Raw genomic sequence first — 16,541 nt, forward strand, 5'->3', positions numbered from 1 at the left:
CCCAACCTAAAGAAAGATATGAATATGAAGATACAAGAAGCTTACAAAACACTAATTAGACTGGACCAAAAGAAAAGTCACCATGCCACGTAATAATCAAAACACTAAGCATACAGAGTAAAGAAAGAATATTAAGAGCTGCAAAGGAAAAGGCCCAAAACATATAAAGGCAGACCTATCAGAATTACACCTGACTTCTCAATGGAGACAGTGAAAACCAGAAGGTCGTGGTGAGGCGTTATACAGACATTAAGAGACCCTAGATGCCTGCCCAGATTAGTATACCCAGCAAAACTTTCAATCATCATAGAAGGACAAAACAAAATATTCCATGACAGAAGCAGATTTAATCAATACCTAGCCACAAATTCAGCCCCATACAAAGTACTAGAAGGAAAACTCTAACCCAAAGAAGTTGGCTACATCTACAAAATCACAGACAATAGATGATCTCACAGCAACAAATACCAAAGAAGGAAAAAACACACACAATAACACACACGAAAACTAAAATAACAGGAACTAGCAATCATTGTCATTAATATCCCTTAATATAAATGGACTCAACTCACCTATAAAAAGGCATAGGCTATCAGATTGGACATTAAAACAGAATCCATCTTTCTGCTGCACTCAAGAAACATACCTCAACCTCAAAGACAGACATCACCTCAGAGTAAAGGATTAGGAAAAAAATTTCCAATCAAATGGACCTAAGGAACAAGTGGTATAGCTATCCTAATATCTAACAAAATAGACTTCAAACTAAAATCAATCAAAAGAGACAAAGAAGAACATTTCATATTAGTCACAGGAAAAATTCATCAAGAGGAAATCTCAATACTGAACATCTCTATGCCCCAAATACAAGGGCACCCTCATATGTAAAAGAAACACTTCTAAAGCTTAAGATCTTCACCAACCCCACAATGGACAGATGACTGATCCCTAAAATATACAAAGAACTCAAGAAATTGGTCATCAAAAGAACAAATAATTCAATAAAAAATGGGGTACAGACCTAAACAGAAAACTTTCAGCAGATTAATTTAAAATGGCTAAAAGACACTGAAGGAAATGCGCAACATTCTCTGCCATCAGAGAAATGCAAACCAAAATAACTCAGAGATTCCATCTTACACCTTTAAGAATGGCCAAGATCAAAAACACTGATGACAACTTATGCTAGAGAGGTTGTGGGGTAAAGGAAATACTTCTGCATTGCTGGTGGGAGAACAAACTTGAATGGCCACTTTGGAAATCTGTATTGTATTTTCTCAGAAAATTAGGAAACAACCTACCTCAAGACCCAGCAATACTACTTTTGAGTATATACCACAAGGACATGTGCTCAACTATGCTCATAGCAGCATTATTTGTCATAGGCGGAACCTGAAAACAACCTAAATGCCCCTTGACCAAAGAATGGATAAAGAAGATGTAGTACATTTACATAATGGAGATATCTTGAAATTTGTGGGCAAATGGATGGATCTAAGAAACATCATATTGAGTGAGGTAACTCAGACCCAGAAAGAGAAATATAAGATGTACTCACTCATAAGTGGCTTTTAGACATAAAGCAAAGAAAAACCAGCCTACAATTCACAATCCCAAAGAACCTACACTACAAAGAGGACCCTAAGAGAGATGTACATGGATCTAATCTACATGGGAAGTAGAAAAAGACAAGATTTTCTGAATAAATTGGCAGCATGGGGGTCATGGGAGAGGGCAGGAAGAGAAGAGAAGGAAGGGAAGACACTGAAGAAAAATATATAGCTCAATAAAAATAATGAAAAAGATGAAAAATAAAAATAAAAAGATTTCCTGTATTAAAAAACAAAACAAAAAAGATATCTATTTAATTTGTAACAATTTGTGTCAGGTCTCAAAATCAGATATGATTCCAGTTGGACTTGATCACTCTTTTATCAAAGTGATATAAAATCGATAGAAACTAAATGTTCACTGTGGTAATACATAAACAGTACTTTCAATAAATTGTGTCTTTATTGTGAAGTCTGTCTATTTCAAACTTAATATTTAGAAATAGTAATGGCAGCTTTGTAAGCGTGTGAAGGTCTTGAGACAAGAAGATACAGAGTTGGTGACTTGGACCATCCGTAAGGGAGAGAAGAAGGACCTTGAGAATGCCTCCTTTTCTTGTGGACGAATGTCTCTCAACAAAGACTCTAAAACCAGACCACAGATCTATCTGTAAATGAAAGAAACAAAGAAACAAATGAGCAGCCATGCAACACTGGATCCATTCCTGAAGCCTTCAGATAGGAGAATTTAGTGAGGTCTCATGGGCCAGCCTGTGACTGAGTGCATCACCTCCTCCCCCCCCCCCCCCCAAGCCGCCTCACCTTCCGGTTACAGAGATACTTGAGTGCCCTACTTGCAGTAATTTTCATGCTCGGTACCTTCCAGACTTTTAAAAATACTCCCAGAGCGGCTTGGCCCTGATCCTCCCCTGGCTACCTCTGAGAGTTGGTGCAGTTAGCCCCGCTTGCAGAAATTCAGGGATTCCTGGCTAAAATCCTTTGGAGAGCATGGATTGCTTCATTGAGCATTCCACCACCATTTCCTACCTACTTTTCGCGCTATCAAATGGGGGTAGTTTCCTTGTTGGACTGTAATATATATGCGAATGGGAGCAGTGCCTGGGAAAGTGCCTGACATATGTTCTCTTCTCTGTAAAGGGGGTATCATCAGTGTTAGGTTAATTAGCCATGTCTGATTGCCCTGACCAGCAGAATAGTTTCCATGAAAAGCAAAGCTGGGCAGACGGAGCATGGCTGCTGCACATTGGAAAGCTTAGACCACATCAAAGGCTTCGCTTCCAGCCTTCTCTCCAGTAATCTGAAGAGACACAGATCCTCTATCTACTGTTGTTTTAAAGGTCATCTTGAATTGATTCTGCCCCGTATCATATAAGCATATCTATTTGTTAACCTGGATGCTTGTATCAGAATGGCTGGCATTTGGCAGGATACTTGCTTCAGTAATTTTATATTTCAGGCAAGAAAATAGAAATTCTTAGAGGAAAGGTAATTTTAGTAACTAGAGAATTTAATAGCAGCTCTATTTTAATTCTCCCAGTTATTTGGTATTAATTTCCTATAAATGCATCCATATGTGCAGTGCTGTACAAAGATTCTATGAATAAGTGTTGGCAACTATTTGATAAACTGTCTTCTCTAATTTTCTACTTCTGGACTTACTTTCGTCCATTCTGAAATAATCAGTACTTTGCTTACAGTCAAAATATTTTCAGTCAACAATACTTAGGCTATCTAGAGAAAAGGTCAGTGAGGAGTAACAGATACTGGAAGGATGCATCTGAGTTTGGTTTGTTTATTTCAGCAGGTAATTTAAGTTGTTTTTCTGGTCAGGAATCAACTGAAGTATATAAAACGTGCCATAAACCTGAGGTCCTATTTAGTGGATTTGTTCTTTGGTCTGATTTCTGTGTTTTTGCTTGTGTTTCTAGGCTCAGCTATGTAAATCATGCCGAAGATTTGGCTTCCAAGCTTCTACAGTGTTCCCCAAAGAACAGGCTATCTGCACAGGCTGCCTTGAGCCACGAATATTTCAGCGATCTGCCCCCGCGGCTATGGGAGCTGACTGATAGTGAGTAGGGCCCATCTGCAAAGTCCAATCAGAGCACTTTGTCCTCAATATGTAGATTGCATATAGACAGATGGCCTCATTCATGTGTACATGAGCATAAGGTTATGTATAGATGTGTTTGCGTTATGAGAGTGTGTGTATGTGTTATGAGAGAGAGAGCATGTGCGTGTGTGTGTGTGTGTGTGTGTGTGTGTGTGTGTGTGAGAGAGAGAGAGAGAGAGAGAGAGAGAGAGAGAGAGAGAGAGAGAGGGATGTCATTGCTCAAGCCAGAAGGGGGATCATGTGTATATATATTTACTGGAGTCCTGCCATTCAATTGCTAGCTTACCAGACACAAAAAGAAAATGGATTCATTTTTTGCTATCTCTGCTCTGCAGTCTGCAGCTGCACGTCTTTGTATTTGATTATGTGTGTGTCCAAAAAATGATCTGAGCAGTCATAAAGGCAAAGGAAAATATGATTTACATATTTAGTGCTTTCTGCACACAGTGCTGTTTTAACTGGCTGCAGTACACAGGAAAAATGATTCATTTCTGTGTGATTTTCAGAGACCATCTTGGTTGTAACAATAACCTTAAAGGGCACCGTGAGGCAGGGAGCTGAGCGCAGAGCTGGCAGTTGGCTGATGCACTGAGCTGGCATGTAAGAACTGAAGACATGTAATTCATTTTAACTGCACATGCTCTTGGTATTTGTACAGACAGCTCTTCTCTAGATCTTTTTAAAACAAAACACATTCCTGGGTGGGTTTTTGTTTTGTTTTTACAGAAGTGCTCATATTTGCACAGACTTTTTCAATTACATTTAAAGTATTTGGGGGAAGGATTTATGGCTGGGCGGATCTCAGCTTTCTTCCCAAGTGTGAAACAGAATTCTTGTGAAATTTTAAAATACACTGTGGCTGCAGTAGGAATATTTTTATTCAGTGATGATATGTTCTTTCCAAAAGACCCATTAGAGATATTTCTTAACATATTTTCCTGATTGCCTTAAAAAATAGCATACTACATAGATGTGTAAATATTTGTAATACATTTATTAGTTCTTGTACATACGTCACTTAAAGTAGATGTGATTTTACTGCCTTTGTCACTGCCTTTGTCTCTAAGATTTTTGACTACCCCTGCAGTATTGGATTGGATTTTCCATAGCAACTGTCACAATCACCCTTTATTTTGGCACCAAATCCTATGTAACAACTCCCTTGAGCCTTCTCAAGCTAAATTAAATAGATAGATGATAGATAGATAGATAGATAGATGATAGATAGATAGATATATGATAGATAGATAGATAGGTAGATAGATGGATGATGATAGAGATGATAGAGAATTTATATAGAGAGATGATATATAGATATATAAATAGATAGATAGAAAGGTGGATAGATAGAGATAGATGATAGATAGATAGATAGATAGATAGATAGATAGATAGATAGATAGATAGATGATAGATAGGTAGATAGGTAGATAGGTAGATAGATAGATAAATAGATATCTCACACTTATTTCTATCCATTTTCTTGTAGCCCTAAGGTAGCTGTAAATGTATTGATCTAATTCTCTCCTTATGCTTACAAATCTTTAACATCTCAATTGTTCCCAGCCTATATTTCCTTTATCATTCATACTATTTCTTTTCCAAAGATCTACCATCTATTATAGCAGTGATCCCAACCTTTTAAAGAAAATTCAAGATTAAAGCCTATGAAAAAAACAAAACAAAATAATGAATTGATCATGCATATTTTTATACTGGCAAAAGCAGAAGGTACAAATGGGATCATTAGTGTATGGCTTCCTGAACTTCAGAACTGAGGATTGTTTTCCCCATGCAGCATGGCTTCCACCTTGATCTCACCCCTCCTTAGCGACATCTCAATCCCAGTCAACCTGATGATGGGGTTTAAGTCAAATTTTGAGGGTCTGCGAATTCTGAATTCTGTAGTAGTACTTTCCTGTTAATATGGACTTATTACCCCCTTGCCACTTAGTTTATCAGCCAGTGGTTAAATCCAGTTTCTGTAAGGGAGTAAATGCCTCCACATTATCACTGAGCAGCAGACTGCCAACCGAGACAGCCTTGCCCCCGTCATTAACAAGTGCAATGTATGCAGAACACCAGAGGGGAATTAAAACCACAAAAAATACCTCAGGGTGGTATTTTTAATATGAGAATTTAATTTGTAATTTCACAGATTAAGAATTTTGGCTGCATTAATCCCTTTATCAGCTCACAGCAGGCTATTTGCAGAAGCATAACCATAAGGCGATATTCATTGGCAGAAACACGTCCCTGCATAACGTTAAACATCACGAGCAGTGAAACCTTTTGAAGGGGGGAGAATAAAGATGGAAAATCATTATATTTTTAAAGTGAGATTCTACTAAATGCCTCCGGTAACAATTTTGAGTTACAGAAATGCTATTTCTGCGTCTAGAAGATAATCATTATGAAGGATAAATCCATTCGCAAGAAAGGACAATCCCAGTATTAAATACTATAGTCATTTCCATTTAGAACAACGTGGCTGCCCTTGTAAACATGTTTGCAAAACAAAGAATCCCCAGACTTATGTGACTTTGGGAATTAGGCTGTTTGACTCTTGTGTGAGTTAGTACTTAGCTGACTGCACTCAGAAATTTTCAGAGTCTTCCAATCCAACTTCAGATTTGTGTAGATTTTTGTAAAGTTCACTGTCCGACAAATGGCAGAGTTTGTGACAGCCACAGAACCCTCAGGTCTTCCCTGTAAAGAGCATTTTGGGGGAGGATGGACCTGTCAGGAAGTACTGCAGGACCAACAGAAGGACAAGGCCACAAGTGGTGGTGCTGATCTTCAGCCCGAGGAACCCAGCTGTCTGGGTCCGCTAACACTATCATGAGGAAAGAGCATAGGAGGGAGGCTGAGGCAGTAGGTATTTATCCTCCCAGTTCCAGGGAGAGACAGAAGATGAAGTCAGAGGTGCTGCTTGATTCTGTTCCTGTCCTCACGCTGGCAGAGGCCCACCCTGCTTGGTTCTGATAGGGAGAGGAACATATCTCTGCTCTTCCGTGAGGACCACTCCCTTCCTAATACCGTCTAAGCTTCATTACCTCCCAAAGGTCCCATCCCCAGATACCAACACTTTGGGGCTGGGACCACTAACCTCAGCTTGAAAGGGGGCACAAGTCATTCCACAAAGCTCTTAGTCTCTGATGGCTCGTAGCACTTTATAGAAGAATGCCCACAAAACAGCAACAACAAAACAACTTAAGGCAGAACCTGAAACCAAGTTAAAAGGAGAATATTGGTCTCCAGCTTTGACATGCTTTGATTAATCAGACCCCATGAGCATATGGCCCACATAGGCGTAAGAATCAATGGAATTGGTGGAGCTGTTTGGGCCTCACAGGGAAGTGCCTACCAGGGACCAGATAATATGGTTGATCTGGATTCACCAGGAACAGGGCTAGGAAGTGTGGAAGTGAAAGTGTGTTGTGGATGGCCCAGGCCTGATGGCGGTGTGAGAAAACTCAGCTGACTTCTCAAAATGGTCACTGAAGCACATTAGAACATTTGTTGTAGCTATGTAATAAAATGTAGAAGTGAAGTATTAGTGTCACCAAAGGAAATAAAATAAATACATCAAGTGAAAGAAACTGAACAAGCTGGCCAAGGATGGTGACAGGGACATTCTCTTCCTGTCCCCAAACCCCAACAGCCTTGCTCTACTTCTTCACAAAGATTTAATTGCAGGGCAATAAATAGAGGGTTGATTTAGAAGAAATTCATTCCTTTCCCCAAGCACACCACAGCGCATTCTCCTGTGTATACTGCCAAGTTACATAAATAATTGAAGCTGAACTATGCTTGTCAAAGTAAATGAACAAAATAGACTTCACAGCACAGAGTCCTTGATTTTATTACATTCATTTGCTAATTCATAAAACTCAACTCTCCTAAAAGAAGGCCAGCAAATTGGTCCGGTGTGGAGATCACTGAGCAGGAACTCAGCTTCACGGGTCTTGGTCAGGCAACTGTGGCCATGGGCCTTCATCCCTCTGTGCTTTCCACTTCTCATTCAGCGAGCGAGTTGAATAAGGCATGGTAGTCTTGAGGGACCCTCCCAGATCTAATGTTTGCAGCTTTACCCACATGGTCCTCTATAACACCTTAACACCATGATGCAATCATGTAGTGTTTTCTTCTTTCATTAATTAATACTTTATCTTGAGACAGGGTTTCACTATATGGACTAGCCTGACCTTGCACTCACAGAGCTCCTTGCCTGCGTCTGCCTTCCAGTGCTGGGATTAAGCTCTTGCGTCACTGTGCTGGCCCACTCGTGCACTTACTTTAAACGGCTTTGCTGTTTCCTTTTCCCGTTGTGTCTGACTGTTTCCACCCAGGCAGCAACAGCTCTTACAGTGCCGTTTCAACACCTCTGTCTTTGCGGGGTTCCCTGGCTTTCACATTGATCTGTCAGTGGAATTTCACACAGTATCTGCCACCTCTTTCTGCTGACACTTGGTTTCCTGGACAGGATTCTTTCACGGTTTCCTTTTCATCTCCCACTCCAGGCCGGCAAGCTGAGGCCCACGGTTAGTGTTCCAGTGTGTCCTCCTTAGACCTTCCCGTCTGGCTCACTCCCTAGAGTTGGGTAATTCTGCCCAGTCTCGAGAGTTAGATATCATCCAAACACTGACGGCCCCTGAAGTCCCATTTCCAGTCCTCGCTCTCCTGACTCTCAGAGTAGGTACTGAAAAGTTAGAATTACTAGACTCAGACTCATAAGTTTTCCACTCCTTCTTGCTCCTTCTGAATTCCTGCTATTGAGAATAAATGGCAACACCATCTTTCTGGGTGATGAGGTGATCGTTGTTTCCTCTGCTCCTGTCACACCAGCCCCCAGTTCACCTTGCCGCTTCCCCTCCTGAATGTTCACAAGAGCAGCCTCGCTGCATAGACCACTTCCCCTGCCTCCCTAAAGTCAGCTCTGGCTTCACCTCTTTACATGTTTTTGTGCTTGTTTTCCTTTCAGGTTTGCCTGCCTTCTCGCCTTCACATGGCTGTGTAAAAGGAGCAGCAGGCTGCATTCCCGCCTGAATCCCGGCTAGCTTACACCCGAAATAATTACACGGAAACTGTAATTCTTTTAAACACTGCCTGGCCCGTTATATCTAGCCTCTTATTGGCTAACTCTTACATATTAATTCAACCCATTTCTAATAATCTGTATGTCACCACGAGCTCGTGGCTTACCAAGAAAGATTCAGCATGTCTGACTTGGCAGCTTCATCGTGGCGGCTCTCTGACTCTGCTTCTTTCTCCCAGCATTCTGTTCTGTCTACTCCGCCTATCTAAGCTGCTGTCCTATCAAAGGCCAAGGCAGTTTTTTTTATTAACCAATGAAACTAACACATAGACAGGTGACCCTCCTACATCATTTTCCCTTTTTCTGTTTAAACAAAAAAGAAAGGCTTTCACTTTAACATAGTAAAATTACATATAGCAAAACAGTTATAAAGCAAGAATTACAGTTACAATATTTATATCTATTTTATCTTTTATCATAACTAAGGAAAACTATAACTATCTCTACTTCAACTCCATCAAAGACTCCAGAAGGATATAATATTACCTGAGTAAACAAGAAGTAAACAAGTTGCAAAACTCTAGAAATGACAGAGACATCTCACTGCCTAGACAGTCACTAAAAGTTCCTCTGTACCGTTGGGGCATCCATCTTCAGCCTTCAGGCCCATGGTACCCAGCAGACTTTTCCACGAAGCAGGAAATTTCAAAGGCAGTTCAGTCTCTATCTGCTGTGTCCTGTAGAATGTCTCGCAGACTCTTTCATGAATCAGGAACCCAGAAAGACCATCTCACCTTTAGGCAAGTTTAGCAGTCCTCTCTCTGCGGATTCTTTATGTCCAGTTTATGCATCAGTTCAAGCAAGAGCAGTTTCTTGCCCAAATGGCTATCAAACTCCATAAGGAGCCTCGTCAATGCCCATCTTCCTCTTGAAGTAGCTGGTGCTGCCAGGGGCAGACATGTCTCATTGTCATGAAAAGCCCTAAGTTATTAAAACATTAAATGCCATATTCTGTAGTCTTTGAAAGATATGAAGAATGCCTATCTGAAATATATCTATGCACATCTAGAAAATCTAACATGACTACAAGCTTGACTGTTATCAATGATTATCCATTCACAACCTATATTTTCTAATTATATATTACATTTTTAAAACGAACTACACAATCACAATACCTTAATCAAGATCAGAAATACCTATACATATAACAAAATTGACCTTAAAATCCATACCAATGCAAATTATTCATATCTATATCATATCCCCCTTTAAATGTAAAAGAACATTTATAAACAATATCTGGGAATATAGATGTAGTTATTTCTCTCCAAACTTTTTCCTGCTGTATAGGGGCGTTGTTAATCAGATCATTCATGGTATAACCTGTGTGCGAGGTTCATCTCAGTCGGCAGTTGAGTGAAGTAATTTTTTGAGGGTGTTTACAGCAACCTTTCAGGAGGGCATGGTCTATCATACCATATTGGGTTAGAAGCAATCCACAGGGTCTCATCCTCCATGAAAATAAAAGAAGACCCTCTCCAAAACATCATATCCTTAGACCCAAATTTGGAAGTCATGATACCTTTAGAACATATATGTTGGGTCAGCATAGCAACCTATACAATGAAATGTCTCTTTGTATTTAGCTCCTTCACAGTCAAAAATTTTAAAGAAGACACAATGTACATAATCCAGACTTTCTGTGAATTTTCCATTTTTACATTGCTTATTTTTCTTTATTTCTTTTAATCTGTACTCTGTCTCTTTAAAGACTTTACCCTTTTTTAAAAAGGCATTAATTTTATTCTCTATATTCTTTTTCTTCTCTCTCCCAAGTCTACATACAGTCATCCAACACTATGACCCATTTTTATGTCTGAATCTGTCCTATTGTGAATCTATAATTTTTTACTGTCCAGAAACATTTTTGCTTTGCATTTTTAAATCACTAAGCACTTAATAATCTAAGCTGTGACATTCCTAGGTCAAAAGCAAGTACTGCCTGCTTGCCCCGCCCAGTCCAACATGGTGGAGCCGCTCTCGTGCCTCTGAGCCTTGCACACTGCACTGTTAGCATGGCGGAGCTGCTTGTGCCTCTGAGCCTCAGCATGTAATGACTCCCTTTTAGGCACACAGCGAGTGTAGTTGCCACCAAACAAATCGTAGCACTTTACTCCAAATGCTCCATTCAAAAGCTCTGTTTCCCACAGGAGCCAGACAGAGATTGCAATAGAGGCACACCCCGGAAACTGGTATTTCAAAACCGCCACTTTCTAGTAGACCTGATTCTGCTGCCTACTCAGGCAGGAAGAGCCAAGCCATGGGCATGGTCTCAGCTACTTTGTTCCCGACCCCAAGTGGGCACACAAATGTCCGGGTCCAGAAATGTTCCATAGCTGGAGTTTGCACCGGCAGCAGGGCCCATGAAGCTGTGTTTGAAAATGGTGCAGCTTTTTTTTTTTCTGCTGCTGTTGCTGAATCAGGAAATCTCTCTACAGCATGCCCCAGCAAACAGCAAAAAGTTGTGTTAATCTCTATATTTGTGTCTAGAATTTCTTTTTAAGCCCTCTTAGGTTTTACCCACATTGGGCAGCCATCTGTAAAAGGATCAGTGGGCTGTGTTCCCGCCTGAATCCCGGCTAGCTTACCCCTGAAATAATTACACGGAAACTGTATTCTTTTAAACACTGCCTGGCCTATTATATCTAACCTCTTATTTTCTAAATCTTACATATTGATTCAACCCATTTCTAGTAATCTGTATGTCACCACGAGCTCATGGCTTACCAGGAAAGATTCAGCATGTCTGACCTGGTAGCTTCATGGCAGTGGCTCTCTGACTCTGCTTCTTTCTTCCAGCGTTCTGTTCTGTCTACTCCACCTATCTAAGCTGCTGTTTTACCAAAGGCCAAGGCAGTTTCTTTATTAACCAATGAAAGTAACACATAGACAGATGACCCTCCTACATCACGGCTGCTCAAACATCCCTTCTCTATCAAGGACAGCTTTGACTGTCTCTCCAACCTCTATTTTTTTCTTCCCTACTTTCCTTCTTCATAACACTTACCATTATTTATTTGATGTATTTAGTTGTTTATTTTGTCCCCCTCCCAGTCAGAAGGTCCCAAGGCAAACCAGCATTTACTTCTCCTCTGATTTGTTTGCTGTAGGATTCTGCGATTCCCAGGAAATGTTAGAGTAAAAGTCTACTTCTGTCATGAGTGGCTGAAAGAATGGCAAAGGCTTGTCTCCATATCCAGGTTTATTGTTCTAAGATCATAGAAACAGGATCTGTGGCTCTGCGTCATGCAAGTGTATATGCGTGTACGTGTGTACATGTGGAAATATTTATAGGTGTGTGTGTGCTTTTGACCACTGGCCTTTCAAACGCCAACACATACCACAGTGCACCCAATGCTGGGAATCCAGACTGCATTGCAATCTCCGTTGTCTTTTAGATGAAATGTTGTCAGTGTGTGTATAGCTATATAAATGGGACCTTTCCGTTCTCTCCTCAGTGTCTTCTATTTTTACGGTCCCGAATGTGAGATTGCAGCCGGAAGCTGGAGACAGTATGAGGGCCTTTGGGAAAAACAATAGTTATGGCAAAGGTCTATCGAGCAGCAAGCACTGACAAGCCCGGCATTCTCAGGAGAGCACAGGTAAGAGACCCTGTTTTACAGGAAAGTAATATTCATAATAGACACGGAATAAACTTATTTACTGAAGTCTTTCAGCCTCATTTCCCCCGGAAACTGTCTAAGGAGTTCCATGGCTATTCTGGCATTCATCAAACGTTTGACTGAGGTAGAGACCAATCAGGAGTGTCAGTGTTTTCAGGCACCACCTAGGTTGTGTGCCAAGTTCTGCTGCATCATGTGCATTAGTGATGTGGTCTCATGCAAACCATTGAGTCACGAGTGTCTATTTTAACTGATGTTAGGGAAGTTCCACTTTGAGCTGCACCTAAAGCATGAAGCTGTTTTGTTTGACCAATAAAATTTGTTTTTTAGTTATTTACTGTCATTTTAAAATGAGGATATTTCATATGGAGGTCTCGATTTCTTTCGTTCCATGAAGCGTCGGCAACTCTGACAATACTCCTTCTATCCCATCATAAAGTTTTATGTGTGATAAAGAGAAGCCCTGTCCCCGTTTTAAAATAAGCTGGCCACTGGGCCCTCATTGCTTTCCGATTCCTGTCTGGCCCCTGCCACAGACCTATCATAGTAAAACTTTGGTTTTCACAGTTTAGTTCTTTGACCTCTACTGTTTTGCAGGTAGGAACTGTAAACTAGATTGGTGATATCCAGGCATGTCAGCCTACCAAGTCATCACACATGCCCAGTGGTGAGCGGAAGACAGCAGTATCTGGAAGGTTGTGTCTTTCTGGGTTACCAGAGAGCAATGTCTGGGCTTTGTAACATCTCCCTCTGTTTGTTCGTGTGTTTGTCATTTCAAGTAAGGGCTTCTGTGTAGCTCTGGCTGTCCTGGAACTCCCCCTGTAGACCAGGCTGGCCGCAGACTCAGAGATCTATCTTCCTCTGCCTCTTGAGTATTGCAATTAAAGGCATGTGTCACCACTGGCCACATCTCGGTCTTCAGCAAATGGAGAATGAGCTTTCCTCGTGAGGAAGCCTTTTTAATGTTGGTCCCTGTTAAGCATGTTCATCACTTCTGTGTTCCATAACTGCCAAGTAAAGTGAGCTGAATGATGTGTACAATAAAAACTGTGCACGCATGTGTGTCTCTGTGTGTATGTGTGTATGTAGTGGGTGGAATGGGAGTGTAGGCCGGAGATTGATGCCAAGTTCTTCCCTCAATCTCTGTTCACATTATTTTTTAAGACAAAGTCTTTCGTTGAGCCTGGAACTCTTTGATTCAGGTAGACTAGCTGTCCAGCAAGCCTTAGAATCCTTCTGTCTCTGCCTCCCTAGCATTAAGATTACAAGTATGCCATGTTTGTCTTTTTTTTTTTAAATATGTTTTGGGGAATGGCCTGATTTTCTTCTATTTGAAAATCTGGTAAGAAGCTAAGTGGACAGATGGCAAGGACTGTAAATTCAAATATATACCCAGCCCTGTGAAAGACCTGCCAAGTATCTCCGACGATTTTAGAACTTAGCTTTTCATGCTCTCAGCATGGAGTTTAATTTTGCTGGCCTAGGGATGCAGTAGAGATTTATGTTGATTTGGAAGGGGAAAAACAGATTCCTAGTTAAAATATGGCTTGTCAAGGCTGGCCAGGAGCTGCTGCTCTTAAGCCTGCAGCTCCACAGGTAGCCTCATGTTTCCAAGAGTGGTTTGATTCATGAGAGTTGTCTGTAGCATGCACATTTTAAAAGTGTTTAGCTCCCACATTGCAAACTCCTTAGCTGATTAGGTAGAAAGAGAACAGAAAGTGGGCCCCGTTTTATTGACTCATGCACACACACACACACACACACAAGCAAGTCTGTCTTTCCGCCCCAGGACCATATGGGTCCTTTCTTCTTGGCTCTTCTGAATGCTCCTGACCGATGTAGTCAAGGCTGCAATGGTGTGTTCAAGATCAACTCATCCTTGTATAAATCAAAGAGAGCTGGCTGAGCAGAGCATTGCCCGGAAAGATTCAAAACTGGCTGGTTGAAAAGATGTTTACAAAGGTGCTTGGGACTGCAGCCGCTTGTAGTGCTTCCTCACACCAGACCCGAGTTGGAGCCACAGTGGCTGATTCTCTCTACAAATGTTTGCTAACATTCCATGGACTTTCCATATGAGTGTTGGCCCTGTTACGTCAACTTTGAAGGCTTCAGTATTACTGCTACTCCAGCTATGACATCTGATATGTAGGCCACTAAAGAAAGATCTCATTTCTTTTTAGAAAAGCTGTTGGAAAACTGGATTCTGTCAATAGAAAAAGAAATCATCTTAGTGTCTTATTTTTGCAGGTATGACTACCAAATGTTTCCATGTTAGAGATCAGACAATGCAGCCTGTTTGTTGGTCCCCTGCAGCATATGGTGTGGCTTCTTTCTGACCAGTAGATGAAGTCCAAACTAGAGACATTATGAAGTTCAAGTCATGTTAATAAGTGGTTCTCAGGAAGAAAAAAAGATAAAATCCTCTAGTCTTTGATTTTCTGATTTTTAATTTTTTTGTCACATGTTTATAGCAGTCTGTGGCATATTAAATGTTGCAAGAGCATATCAAATTTTTTATACTACCCACAGTGACTGGGAAGGAGAAAGAGGGGAGGGAAGAGCCTGGGTGTGAGGGGGCCTGAGTACAGGTTAGAGTTTTGGCCACCTCCCTCTGGTGATCAGCAGGGCTCTTAGTGTGGAATTTGCATTATGCCATGCTGTTTTTGAAATAAAAGGGACTGGGCAGGCAGGAATGCTTCAAGTCCTAATATTTCTCCAATACCTCAATGCCACTTTATTTCCTTCCTTGCAAACTAAGGTCACTTCAATTATTTAGTTAATAAAGTTGGATTTACATAAATTGGCCTTAGTGGAAAAGCTAATGAGATGCATTTTGCTGTGCAGAAGAAAGCAATTTGGGTTTTAGAGTCTTGTAGCAAAATTAACTGAAAAGAAAGCTGCAAATGCCTGGGTTAAGAGTAGGGGTAACCGCCACTGGGGATTAAAGCAGAGTCCCTACATTTTGTGACTCTCTAGAGACACCCCAGCTCTTTCAGAGCTTGTTCCCACTTGTTTGGTCACCACGAAGAGTTGACTGAAGTCTAAGGGAGTCTTAAATATACATAGAAATTTTTCTTTTATGAAGTGTACGGATAAGACATTCCTTTTACAGCGAATCAGTTGGTCTTTAGACTCCATCAATCTCAATGTAAACTTACAAAGAAAGTGTCTAATGCACGAAGTAATACTGTTTGGTCCAATTGCAGGAGGTTCACTCTGCCAGCATTGGCAGTCTCCTTCTGGTTCAGCATGTTATCGTTCTTCGTCCGCATGATTTAAGAATTACGTGGTAATGAAACAATGGTTACTCTCTCTTCGCCTACCTCAGTCAGTAAACAGTTATTTCCTAAAAGTAATCTGTCAGGTAAAGAGATTAGTGTTAATTGCTCAAGAAACTTTCATTGAATAGGATCGGGGAGGTTTATTTGGTATTTTGTTTGTTTGCCATATTCGCTTCATGACCCAGTGTGCTGGTGCCATACTCTCTGAAAATAGACATCTCACATTCCGGGATACTAAATGCTTGCAGAGTTTGCAGTTTACTTTTTAGGGCCCACGAATCTATATTTTAAGAAACTCCAAGGGTCATTAATTGGTAACTGAAAGAGAGAGAATCAATCTTCCCTGGGTTGAATTCCTTAATTGGTTACCTAATACCTGGTAGTGGTCACCCATAGACAACGTATACATAGGAGCAAACTAAATGGACTAGGTACACTGGATTTATGTACTTGTTGGGATAGTGTGTGTGTGTGTGTGTGTGTGTGTGTGTGTGTGTGTGTGTAACTATACTAACTTAAGAGGTCAAAAATTGGTAGAGCAGGGTACTGGATGGGTTGGAGAGAGAAAAGGAGAGATGAAATGGCGTAAGTACGGTACTCATGCATGACATTATTTAATTTAATATAAGAACTTGAGGGGACCACAGATAGTGAAGTCTTCACTAGATATTCAGGGGTTGTAGATTTATAAGGTAAAATAAACAACTTACTTGAATCAGGACAGGGTAAGATAAACTAGAAAAATAGCATTTTATCACATGAACCAAAATAATTTAATTGTCTTTCTATTAATCTCTCCCTTTCCCCTTTCTCCCTTTTCCAAAAGAAAGAATTGTGTCATAGAATATAATACAG

General features: G+C 40.7%; 1 protein-coding gene across 4 annotated transcripts in view; it reads left to right on the top strand.

The window, feature by feature from the left end:
* Positions 1–16,541, top strand: part of Cdk14 (cyclin dependent kinase 14) — a 545,726-nt gene that overhangs the window by 459,365 nt on the left and 69,820 nt on the right. For 3 of the 4 annotated variants that reach the window (XM_087902477.1, XM_087902479.1, XM_087902480.1), the window contains 2 exons: positions 3,500–3,639; positions 12,241–12,384. In XM_087902477.1, the coding sequence (XP_087758603.1) occupies positions 3,500–3,639; positions 12,241–12,356 (256 nt within the window). In that variant the 3' untranslated portion in view covers positions 12,357–12,384. Of the gene's footprint in view, positions 1–3,499; positions 3,640–12,240; positions 12,385–13,002; positions 13,346–16,541 lie in introns of those variants that run through there. The other variant, XM_087902478.1, reaches the window with a different exon arrangement.

This window comes from Myodes glareolus, chromosome 27 (assembly GCF_982192425.1).
Source record: "Myodes glareolus chromosome 27, mMyoGla1.1, whole genome shotgun sequence".
Classification (NCBI taxonomy): domain Eukaryota; kingdom Metazoa; phylum Chordata; class Mammalia; order Rodentia; family Cricetidae; genus Myodes; species Myodes glareolus.